A 13320-nucleotide genomic window follows, 5' to 3' on the forward strand; every position below is an offset into this window, starting at 1 on the left:
ATTTAGGGTAAAAATAATCACTTAATTTAGAATGCAAAGTGCTCTTAATTTTATATCCATCACTTGTTTAACATATGGTCAGGTTTAGACAAAGGAAAAAGGTATTTCAAACTACAATGAAAATTAATGTCAAATAACTAAAGGCTGAGCTATACAGTGTACGGTGTAGCTAAACAATTAGGGCTGTCAAGTGATTAAAAAACGTAATCACGACAATAGAATACCATTTATTTTAAATTTTTGGATGTTTACTACATTTTCAAATATATTAATTTCAATTACAACACTGAATACAAGGTGTACAGTGCTCACTTTATATTTATTTTTGAATATTTGCACTTTAAAAAACAAAAAAAACCCTGTATTTTTCAATTCACATTATACAAATACTGCAGTGCACTCTCTTTATCATGAAAGCTGAACTTACAAATTTAGAATTAAGTACAAAAAAACTGCAACCACCACTCCAGAGAACATGCTTCCATGCTGATGACCGGTTCTGCTTGATAATGATCCAAAGCAGTGCGGACTGACGCATGTTCATTTTCATCATTTAAGTCAGATGCCACCAGCAGAAGGTTGATTTTCTTTTTCGGTGGTTTGGGTTCTGTAGTTTCCGGATGAGAGTGTTGCTCTTTTAAGACTTCTAAAAGCATGCTCCACACCTCATCTCTCAGATTTTGGAAGGCACTTCAGATTTTTAAACCTTGGGTCGAGTGCTGTAGCTATTTTTAGAAATCTCACATCGGTACCTTCTTTGCGTTTTGTCAAATTTGCTGTGAAAGTGTTCTTAAAACAAGCATGTGCTAGGTCGTCATCTGAGATGGCTGTAACATGAAATATATGCAGAATGCGGGTAAAACAGAGCAGGAGACATACAATTCTCCGCCCCAAGGATTTTTTTAACGAGCATTATTTTTTTAAACAAGCATCATCAGCATGGAAGCAGGTCCTCTGGAATGGTGGCCAAAGCATGAAGGGGCATACGAATGTTTAGCATATCTGGCATGTAAATACCATACAACGCTGGCTGCAAAAGTGCCAAGCGAACACCTGTTCTCACTTTCAGGTGACATTGTAAATAAGAAGCAGGCAGCAGTATCTCCCGTCAATGTAAACATTGTTTGTCTTAGCGATTGGCAGAATAAGAAGTAGAACTGAGTGGACTTGTAGGCTCTAAAGTTTTACACAGTTTTATTTTTGAATGCAGTTATGTAACAAAACAAAAAACAAAAAAAATCTGCATTTGTAAGTTACTCTTTCACGATAAAGAGATTGCACTTCAGTACTCGTATGAGGTGAACTGAAAAATACTATTTCTTTTGTTTATCATTTTTCAGTTCATATATTGTAATCAAAAATAATATAACGCGAGCACGGTACACTTTTTATTCTGTGTTGTAATTGAAATTAATATTGAAAATGTAGAAAAACATCCAAAAATATTTAATACATGTCAATTGGTATTCTATTGTTATAAGTGCGATTAATGTTTTTTATCGCAATTCATGTTTTTGAGTTAATCGCGTGAATTAACTGTGATTAATTTGACAACCCTATAAACAATCTAAAAATATTAACAGTTATAAATTGATTGCAATGTTAGATATTAGCTAATGTCTGGGCATTTTTTAGAAATGCTGTACACATACCAAACTTCAAAACCTCACCAGTTAAAAACCAGCTATGCCTGTTACTCCTCCAATTCCATTTTGTAACTAATAGCCATAACCTTGGTGCAAGTGGATGAGATTAACAGCCCTCAATTGCATCTTGCATAAACTCCTCACTGCTGGGTCATTAATGCCCAGGAAGTGGCCGGCATATCAATCACTGGAATAAACTAAACAGTCTTGAGATGTGCTTAATAAATTAAACTGATGACAAAATAATTGAAACTGATAATCCCTTGGTTAAGCCAAAAGTGGGGGTTGGGGGAGGAAGTGTTTGCCTTTGATACTTGCTCATTAGGGAAAAAACTAGTCAATATGTACTTGTTTTTCCAAATTCTCATAAAGTGAGGTCTTAGCCAGATTTACATACAACATGGGAAAATGTGCCAAGTTTGAGACCAGTATACCATGCATTTTAAACAGCATCAGATGTTTACAGAACTCAGAAATGATCAAAACACACCCAGCTCCATTGAATGTCCACTTCTAGTAGGGGGAGTGGAGTGACTTGCAAAAGCTTTTGAGATCCCATTAAGGTGTAAATAGTAAAGCCACATTTTTTTAAAAAAATGTGATCAGAGTGAGCCCTTTGATATGCAGCTCTGTGACAAATATAACTTGTTAGCTGCAACCTTCTATATCATTTATCAACTAAAAAACAAGTATTATTGCATTCACTTGCATCCGAGTACAATTTTTGAAGTTACTGCTCAATTTATTGTGTTACTTGGTAGCTCCTACTGAATTATGTGTTTGCATAGCGCAATGAAGAAAACTGCTGCATATATAGCATAACAGATGTATAAATTAGAGATGGTAGTCCCCTTTATCTATAAAATGAATGTTAACAATAAATTAAGTTATTCTGGATCCAGATATGACAAGACAGAGGAGTCTAGGCAATATTTAATCACCAAAAGGTGCTGAAGTAATCTTCTACTGCTGACATCAATTTTGTTTTTTAAAAATAATTGGCTACTTGTCTCAAAAATAAGTCAAAATGGATTTTTTAAAATAAAAACGTGCATCTTCTATATTCCTTTTAAATGATCAGAGAATGGTTGTGGGCAGCACTACAAAACCTTAATGAGATTATTTGAGAAACGTTAGCCAACCAAATTCTACATAAAGCTCCTAAACAAAGTTAAACACAAAACACACACAGAGCTGTAAGCTAGGAAACAAATGACTTTCCCAGAAACAAGTCAGGAAAATACCGCAGGCAATGGCGATACGGCATACCAAGGAAGGTGGTAATACCTGCAGTTGGATGATACATTTGTAAACAAAAAAACAACCAAAACCCAAAAAGCAATAAAATGCCACCAAAGCATCACTGTAGTAATCATTTCAAGTGTCCCCAACAGCAGGATAATGAGAATGTATATTACCATTCATCTTATAAAATATCTACTGGTAATATTTACCAGTAGAGTACTGGTGAACTCTACTGAAAGAAGTTAATTGATGGATTTAAATTTAGCTATTATAAAAATCTCTCTGAAGGAATTATGCAAATGTCATAGCATGCTCTAAACTTCTCTATTTTGGCTCCCCGCACCTCTATGGCAAACCTGTTATCACATTATTCCAACACCTCTGCACAATGCTTACATTATTTGGCTCCTGAAGAGGGGCTTGGAGTGAATTTGAGTGCAATTAAGAGTAAAGTTAAAAACCAAATAATTCAGAACTGAGGGAAGTTGTCCCTTAAAGTGAAATACAGCAATGGTCATAAAATGAAGAAATAAATGCATTTTGCAGGAATTTAAGTGCAACTTTCAAGCCTAAAAACTTAAAATCCTAGGCACGGGTTTTCACAAGCTCACAAAAATATTTGAAGCATGTCAAAACCACATTAAAGAAAATGTAACCATGATACAAATATGAATTCAATTGTTTTCCCATTTTATTCGAAGTAGAAAGTGACAGGTACTTTTGTCCCTTATCAAGAGAATGAACCATAAAGCATGGCTGAAATTGCTTTTCTTTTACAGTCAATGGTCTAATATTTGTTGAGCTTTCAGTTTCCTAGAAACATGGAACTGCTTGTTTTCAACTACGAATATTATTAAAAACACTTATCTTATCATTGCATTAGTACTAACTGTCAAAGAACAAAATTACAATTTTTAGATAGTCACATGTGGTAGCTATGCCCAATCTCTCATTACTTAAATATATAGTTCACACATTCAGCAAGTTACTATATATATCTACACACACACAACTATATTAATTTCAATAATCAACTGTATTGTAATAGTCTGTTTGAAAAAGAGGGAAGGTTTCTCACCTTTTTATACTATATTTATATTTTGTTCTAATTGCTTTACATGAATTATTCTGAAAAGTAAGCTTTCAAAAGTTCTCATTTGAAACAGAGCAGGAAAGTTTTACATATCTGATGTTTAAGAATTAAAGAGCCATTAGCTCCTTAAATGTGCATCAGTACAGAGCTGACAGTACCTTTTAAATACTTAGCACTTAATACAAATGTCAGAAAATAGCACAGAGATTAAAAAATGTACTAGAAAGACATTTGAGAGAAATACAATATAGAAGATCCTTGTTTATAGGAAAGTCAAGTGATGTGTTCATGCTTTTAGTAAATTGTTTAAGACTATATTTGTGGTTATAACACTCTGCTGACCTGGCATTGTGGTCGTGCTGCTAGAGCTACTGTCATCCACGGGCCCAAAGAAATCAAGGTTCAGAAGAGTGGAACCTCCACTAGCTTGAAATTCAGTGACCATGTTGGTAGGCAGCCATATAGAAGGTAAGCCAAGGGAGGGGTTTATGTGTAAAAAGGGGTAAGACACACACTTGAACATGCAAGTTATAATTAGTACTCATTACACAATTTAAAAATTGACATGAAAACAAGGCTTACAATATTAGTTAGTAATTTCTAAAGAGGTTAACAACTTAATTCAATGTACATTTTCTCATGTACAATGCAGCAAATAATTCAACACTAGTAACTTTATAAGTAGAAAGAAAGATTTATTTCAGTCTAAAAATGGAGTAGAACCAGCAAGAGAGATCTGCCCAATTAAAGGGAAACAATTCTTAGGCCAATTTGTAGGAGGAGTAGAATGGTTTTAAATGTCAAAGAAAACAAACCATTCTTCTAGCATGAAGATGTAACTGATCCTCCAATTAAAGCACAGAATTGAAAACTGGACAAGTTGTATTAGCTAGTTTTAGGCTATGGACTGTGAATATCAGCTTAAAACAATGTAAATACATCATAATGAATGCCATGATTACATCCAGCTTCTCAGTGGCAAGTTATACTGTTCCCCTTTAACACTGAAACAGAAATCAAACAGGATACATTTTGAAGAAGTTGCTTGTTAAAAGAAAGCAGGATGATTTGACTGAAGTAATAAGACACCGGACAACAGCAAAAGGGCCCATCCAGGCTTTCCTTCATCACCATGGTACTGATATCCAAGCTGTTACTTTCCACAGATCCTGGAAACAACACTACTAGATAGCACTGATGTAGTGACAGATGTAATTTATTTTAGCTAATTTTTTAGCAACTCGTGTATTATGAAATAATTGTTGCTAGCAGAAACCTCACGTTCTTTACAGGTTTCTAACCTGCCACCCAACAAGTTTATTAAACTTGTTACTTTTCCTTCTCCTCCAGCTTACATTTAAGACACACAGTTAGTGAGACAAATCACTTCCCCATTAAAAAAAACTATATAAAATTTTTACGTGAATTTTTAACTATGTAGATGACTATGTTTGTTGATGTATGTAGCTACCTCTTTAATAATTGAACACATTTAGATTCTGAGTTTAAGCAAAAGTGATTATGCATTAAATTATACATTTTCCATTTTAATATATAAAATACTTGTAATCTGAAAACTTCCAGGTCAAGAAACATCTTTTGCAAACAGTTTTTGGTTAAACAATTGTGCTTTGAAGTAGCCACTATACACTTAATTTTGCCATTCATAAGGAAGTCTAAACAGGTAATTGTGCATTGGGAAAAATACATGTTTAAAAGTAAAACATGTAAACCCTAAACTATTCAGATCTTCATTATAATCTGAAAATATATAATGATGTATTAATATTGCCACTGTGTGTTCAGCATAAATGCAGGAAAATAAAATCTTAACTAGTTCTTAGTGTTTTAACCGTACAGATTGCTTTATTTGTGGCAGATCTAACCAGAAAGAAAGCCTGAATTTCCAAAGTTAAGAGTAAGAAAGAATATATATTTAAAAAAAAAAAAAAAAAAATCAGCAGAGAGATGTTTGTCTGAACTTTGTAGCTTTCTTAACTCTAGCTCTGGTGCTAGAGGCTCTACGGAGAGACGTACCATCTAAAGGGTTAGTAAGGCCACTGCTACTCCAGTCAAACTGGACAGGTGGTAGAGATTCCTAGAGTTGAAAAGTCAGAAATCAGATTTCAGTTCAGGTTATAACAATGTAAAATGTTTCACACAAATATTTTTTTGCACCTAAATATTAAGGGGACAATTGAACATAAGACAAATATTTTAACCTTCAGATGATGTGAGCTGTAAATTTTCTTAATACACTCATAAAAACCCCTGAAGTCTACCTCAAAGTCTGGTTCAATTATGAATCAAACGGATCAGATACCCTCCCTAGCCCCAATAGGTTTTTGTTAATTTAATTAAATTATAGTGACAAAAACAAAAACATTAATACAGCGTTAAAATTTGAGAAATTGCTACTCCAACTGGACACAGTGCAGTCTTTGTGCATGAAAGCTTGTGAACAGTTTAGCTTAGGTGGCTCTTTATTTTAAATACGAAGAGTATGTTCTCCACTTCTGTATGCTTTGGCACAATTATATCCAAAAATGAAAGTTACTCACCATGAAGGAACCCATGTTTCCTTTCTAGAGAGAGGCTCCCCCCAGCACACCTGGGGAGCATACTATACTCTGAAAAGAAGAGACTGCCTACAACGACCCTGTGATATATTACCCTAACCAATAAAGGTTAAGCCAAGTCCCAAATTTTCTGTCTGATGACAAAGAGATGGGATGCCAGAATTTACATACACACCCACCCCCACCCACCCCCAAGGGCAAGACTCAAAATGGAAACTGGGTCTCCTGGAAGAGTATCCTTAGCTTTCCATTTCCTTTTGTTCAATCCTTCTGCACACCTAAGTTAGTTAAGCAAGATGCAGAGATCACATAGTATGAACAAGTAATGGAGGTTGGGGGGAAGGAAGGATATATTTAGCTTCCTGATAACTAGTGGCAACCTGTACTGTAACTTGTACATGTATTTGTATTCTGAGGACATCCACAGAAGCAGCATTACAAATACGTGGTATAGATAGGCCTTGCTTGTTACATTTCTGCTCCCCGGTGAAATTAGCTTTCAGAAACAATGGGAAGGATCTGCCTTGAACTATGTAAGTTTGGTATATTGTATTTTGTTTGTTTCATTATACTTGAGTCAGCAGGAACAGTTGTAACTTTTGGTAATCAATATGGAACGTCTTACTGGAGTTAACCTCCAAGAACCTGCTAATAAAGTTTAAGACACATTCTGACTATTTCAGTAAGAAGGGGGCTCTTGTTTTAATCCACTATTGCCTCCTTCTCTAAAAGTTGGAACAAAATGTTGAAAGGTCGTGCAATTTCACATAGTAGAGGGTCAGAGGCTTCAGCCAGCTCCATACAATAAAAGGGAAATTTTAAGAAGCCTCTAGCTTCTTGAAAAATATTATTGGAAACCAAAAAATAAGTGGTGAATGGAAGTTCTGTATTTACTTGTGGTAAAAGCTTTACCTGGAGAAATCTTTTCTTCCTAATGCCTTTGCAGTGTTTCCAGTACTGATAAGTATGCTTTAAGCAGTCTCTCACAACCTGGTGTCTAAAGATTTAATCACATCTAATTTTTATTCACTCTTAGTGAAAATACTAGCATTTGAAAATACTCAAATTAGTGGCAAAGAAGAATAATGGTGCCAATGCAGAACCTGCAACTGGTAGTTATGATAGCCATGCCCAGTATGTTATGAGTAAGGTTACGATTTAATCATGAGTATTTTTAGTAAAAGTCATGGACAGGTAACTGGCAAAAAACAAAACAAAAACAAAAAATCACAGCTTAATGACCCGTCCAGGACTTTTACTAAAAATACTCATGACTGAATCTCATTTTTCCATTGAGAGAAATGAGCTCAAATCCAGGCTTTAATCACAAGTGAAAACATGGATTAATGGTTTCCTACCAGTCCCCATTTACTCACATGATCACCCTGGAAATAGTTTGGAAGTCTCTGTTAAAGGATTTAGATTCAGGACCAGCGTTCCCTCTAATTTTTCCCACCCATGTGCGGAATGAATTTTGTTATGTGCATCAATATGGAGGGGATACATGACACATCACCTCCATATTGGTGCACATAAAATTCATATGGCGGATGTGGGGCCAAGGGGTTCGGAGTGTGGGAGGGGATCTGGGCTGGGGCAGAGGGTTGGAGTGCGGGGGGTGAGGGCTCCGGCTGGGGGTGTGGGCTCTGGGATGGGGCTAGGGGATGAGGAGTTTGGGGTGCAGGCTGCCCTTGGGCTACGGTGGGGAAAGAGAACTCCCCCCAGCTCTCTCTCCCTGCAGCAGCACCTGGGCTGGGGGGAGGGGCACCCCTCGCCGCCACGGCAGCTCCAGGGCTGGGGCCACAGGATAGGCGCCTCTCCCATGGCTGCGGCAGGTCCGTGCCGGGGCTGGGTTGGGGCCGGGATAGGTCCAGGTCAGGGCTGGGGGAGGGGCACGTTTCCCCTCTCCCCGCCGCCGCCCTGAGCACCTGCACGGCGCATAGTAGACTGCTGCACAGCCGTGCAGCTTAGAGGGAACTTATTTCAGGACTTAGGAGCACTGGCAGAGCTGTATAGGTAAGATTATACTAGTGCCTACCTTGACTGAGCCTCTTTCACTTTCATGAACACTGAATTTACTCTCAAATGTTAGCAAAAAAGCGAGAAAAAGTGTTAGATGGACCCTAAGTGCAAAAATTGGCTCCAACACAGACTGTCCTGCTTTTGGGGACAAGGAAGTTATTCTGCTGGTTCAGATAGTTTCTGAGCAGCAAGCTGCCAAAAATGTACATAACCTGTAGATAAATGTTGGCAACAGCCACAAAGTGTCATGAAAGATGAATCGTCTCTGAGATAGTGGCTAAAATGAAAGGAAAGGGGCTGGAGACAAAAGATTCAGATGCAGTCTAATAGAAATAATTTCCTGGTGCTCTTGGCTTTGGCCCTCGGATGACTCTAGCAACGCTGATAATTCAAGGCTCCGTACAGGTATCCCAGATGATGAAAAACAATAGGAATGTGTATCAGATGTGGGAGTTTAATCTCTGCCAGCCTTAAAAGCAGAAAATCCTTTGGAAGCCCTGGTGTTTACAGCCATTTTCCTAACAGTATGTTTTAACTCTAATGAGAAGTGCCCAACAAAAAGTATGAGAAATCTGATTATAGGGGTAGGCTTTTTTTTAGCCTTAGATTAGGACTGTAGGTTGGGGTTTAAAGATACAATTGAGTCGGTGCAATTGTCAGAGAATTATCCTTAGGTGTGCTAAGGAAGTGAGGAAGAGGAAATCGAAAAACCTAGTTTTATTGTGCAATATTTAGCTCTCTGGTTTAACATATGAACTGTTTTTCAATTACCTTCTAGAGCACTATAAATATAGTTTATTGCTGTTTCACTGTGTGGGAGCTTTTTTAATTTAAAAGAGACTGTTTAAGATTTAAACATTTGTCTCCACACAAATAGCCCATTTAAGAGATTAAGTCTGAACAAAAAGAATTTTTGCTATCAAAGTTGCAAAACAAGCTTGCAATACAAATATACTGGCAACTTTTAAATGTTGCCACAAATACAGCACTGTAAACAAGACTTTTGGAAAACTGGAATAAAAGACTTGCTATACAACTGTATACAATTCATACATTAGATCATAAATAAATGTATTCACTGGAAAAAAATTTACTATACAAGAGTTCTTGTTTGTTTTTTCAAATACTTCCTTCCTTTCTAGAAGACTACTTCAGAGCTACTTTATTGCACTTTATGGAATTTAATTTATTAAGTGCCCTGCCATCGCTTACTCAAAGAAATTTCTTACCTGTAATTCTTGTTCTTAGATCCCATTCTTGGATCATTCACATGTATGTTACTGAAGGGGGTTCCATAGCTGTCTTTGGCCAGTGGCCAATAGCAGGGCAGCATGCATCTGTCATCACTAGCAGTTCTAGTGGCCTTCATGTAATTAACAGGACCTTTTAAGAGCTCATCTCATTGAGTTTAATCGAAGCAGAATGCCAGCTAATAGCTAAAGGCATTAAATATATTCTGTCATTACATTTTACCTCCAACACAGTGGGGAAGAGGTGTACGCGTGGATCTGCTATGATAAATACCTTCAGAAAAGAATACCTGGTAATTTTCTCTCTAAAGGTCTGGGTCACAGCAGGTCTCTACTCTTGAAAAATCAAACTTCTCCAGGTATCTCAATAAGCAACTAAGAAAGCACAAAGTTATCCTGAATGCTGAGATGAGGATAACAACTTCAGACACCAAAGAAGTCAGCAGATGTCCATAATACGAAGTAGAAGATACTCGAAAAGGAGAGGAATGTAGATCGATCCCTAGACAACTTTTTTTAAAAGGGGAGTCAAGGGAAGGAGAAAAGAGTGGGGAACTGAGGTGCTGAGTCTCGCCATAGGACTTGGAAACAAAACTAGATGGGGGATGAATTGATCACTGAAACAAGAGTCAAATCTGGCCACTTTGAGACTATTGACACTGATGGTGCTGAATACAAAGACAGAGATAACTAGATATAAGCATAAACACAGATGCACTTGGGGCACCCAGGGTACTGTCTGTTCTGAATGGAGTCAACAGTGGAAAAACACTTTCACCACCAGCAGGACATGACAGCTCTATTATTCCTATGTCAACAGGGTAGAACAAGCTGCTAATGGAGACCAAAAAGTCCTGAAGTGCTTGATCCAGTGGCTTGACTAAACGCCAGAACAACTGGAACTAGAATCATAGATGTTTTTTCAATCAGAAGTCATGGGCCTGATGCATAATCAAAGGAGCCAAGTGGTTTAATTTACTTGACCAGAACTGAGGGATGTTTGTACTGAATCTCATTCTCTGAATCTGTGCTGAGCATAACTGAGGTGACATGCTCATAATTTAGATACCTCAGTATGAACCACTGACTCTCATGCCCCAGAATGTTCCACTGACAGATGCTGAAGACAGTCACACGTGCCAGTAATGGACATTTTATGACTACACCCAGGGTATTTCTCTAACTGGCCAGGCTGCTTCCTATGTATTATGTAAGATAAAATAAAGGGAAAGGGAGAAAGGAGAAACAGTGCAACAAGCACAAGTTTAAAACTATACTTTAGAAAGTTTAAGAAATTGTTGTTAGACAGGTAAAAGTGGCGCCATACAGAAGATATGAAAACAAAAAGAAAAGGGCACTAAGGATAGGGAAGGTACAAGAAACCCAGAGAGAACTTTGAATGAAAAACATTAGCCAGAAGAGGGCCAGCTGCTATGGCACACTTCACACTCACAGCAGGAGCTCATTCACTGTCAGTTGTTAGAAAGCAGCTAACCATTAGCGGCATTAAAGGTCATCAGGGCTCTTAGCAGATGCAGGTCCCCCTGTTAGTGGCTGGCAGCCAGAGACAGCTTTGGGACTCCTTCCAGACACACAAGGGGTGGATCCAAGGGTGGGATTTACTGTGATGCAGAGAAAACTCCTTTATATGTTCAGATTCCTTTGGCCCTGGAACCCTGAACTGTAATATTATAAAGCTAGATCAGGCACCCTGCTTTCCAGTTTTTTACCTGGAACTGATCAGATGTACACGTGCTCATCTCTGGTGATACAGGGGTAGTCTGTCCTATGGAAGCTATTTTTTCTGCAGCAGATATTGGTTTCAGAGGTTCCTTGGTAGGCTCTAACATACCCTAAAAAAATAAGAGTCATGTGTACATATACGCCAAGAACTACAGACATTGAAAGACAGAAAATATGGTACTAAATAGTAATATTCTGAAGTAGGTGGTTCCCCAATATTATTTCTGGGAATATTTTCATATTCAATGTTTTAAGACCTCATCCAGCTCTATTTAGTGGATCATAGGGACCATTTTACAGTAAACAATGGAGACCCAAACCCTTTAACTGAGTCTTATTACGATCAGTAACATTACACAAGTTAGACAATGTTGTTCCATAATCAAATGACATTTTCTCTCCCTGCTGTAAGTGGACTATCACAAGGATCAAGTGGCACAGGAGAAAGTAATACATTAGTATTTACTCCATTTTACCACCCAAAACAAACTGGTTATTTATAAGAATTGAGTCATTTTGTAGCATGATTTTGTCTCCAATACCTTATTTTCTGTGTGTGATTTGCTATTACTACTGCCAAGGATGTAAATCCATTTTAAAATCTCAGAGAGGTCAATGAGACAGAGCTTTTCATTCTAAGGCCTAGGATAACTATCTGAGTGGGCTTTGAACTCTCAAGCTCTTTTCACACAAGTGAGAAAAATTAGTGTAGTCACAGGCATAATTTGCATTCAGACATACAAAAGACTTCTGTTCACACAGAAGCATGTCCAAACCATGGGTTTGTTCCACATATCGTTGAAATTGTGTAAGTTAGCCACCAAAATTAGCTTGTCCAATGGTCAAGTGGTTCCACCACATGAGGAAATTAATGTTCAGGACCCAAACTCACTGGATCAGCAAAGAAACCAAATTTAGTTTCAGAATGGAGGGAACATCTGAAGCTGTGTGGTAAGAGGATGTAGCAAGTCATTTTGCATTAAAAGTCCATCTGCATACTGCTTATTTATATTTAACAATTAACTCATATGTGCACATGTGTGCATGTATATTATATAAAAATAATTTAGGAGAGTGGCTTCTATGATGATATTTTCAAAAAGAAAATTGTAAAGATTTCTATGAGGTGTGAGCTGCTGTGATGGGTGACTAATACCATGCATATTATTGGCCAAGTACATACCTTGCTGGTACAATAGATGGTCCTGCTCCTAAATATACACAAGATAAGCCACTGCTTACTAATAAGAGATTTAAAACTCCCTCTTATATACAATAGGCATATCCTGATATTAAGCCCTATTTGTGCACTGCTTTGTAAGTCCAAGTTTGAAGGAACTGTTGTGAATCTTTATATTAAAATGTTTCCTGGTAAATAACAGTGCATAACGTGTACCAGACAGTTGGAATTTCTTCTATAAGGAGACTACCTATTAACATTTAATTTTTTTTCCCCATAAACAGAAAAAGCTTTTAAAACTCTGATCAGAATATGATTCTTGGTCTGTCAATGTTTGTCTCATTACAGATATTGCCAGGTGTCTGAGATGCCAGACAGGACAACATGGAGAAATTACTGCAATTCTTAAATGAAAATGGATGAGATCACCACACAACATTACTTTAGATTTCAAAGACACTGAAGGGAAAAACCTCCTTTACATACTGTTGCTATTTTTTAAAAGCAACTTTCAGAGCAAAGGCAGTCTATGATGTCAGTGGAGCACATCCTATAAGGACGG

General features: G+C 37.3%; 1 protein-coding gene across 13 annotated transcripts in view; it reads right to left on the minus strand.

Annotated features, from left to right (window-relative positions):
• The window catches only part of AFTPH (aftiphilin), a 61519-nt gene that overhangs the window by 13308 nt on the left and 34891 nt on the right, over nt 1–13320 (minus strand). For 4 of the 13 annotated variants that reach the window (XM_005287218.4, XM_065589694.1, XM_005287219.4 and 1 more), the window contains 3 exons: nt 11566–11688; nt 6022–6082; nt 4327–4410 (listed from right to left, as the gene is read on the minus strand). In XM_005287218.4, the coding sequence (XP_005287275.1) occupies nt 4327–4410; nt 6022–6082; nt 11566–11688 (268 nt within the window). The remainder of the gene's footprint in view (nt 1–4326; nt 4411–6021; nt 6083–11565; nt 11689–13320) is intronic. The other 9 variants (XM_005287221.4, XM_065589695.1, XM_065589697.1 and 6 more) reach the window with 3 other exon arrangements.

Source organism: Chrysemys picta, chromosome 3, assembly GCF_011386835.1.
Source record: "Chrysemys picta bellii isolate R12L10 chromosome 3, ASM1138683v2, whole genome shotgun sequence".
NCBI classification, from domain to species: domain Eukaryota; kingdom Metazoa; phylum Chordata; order Testudines; family Emydidae; genus Chrysemys; species Chrysemys picta.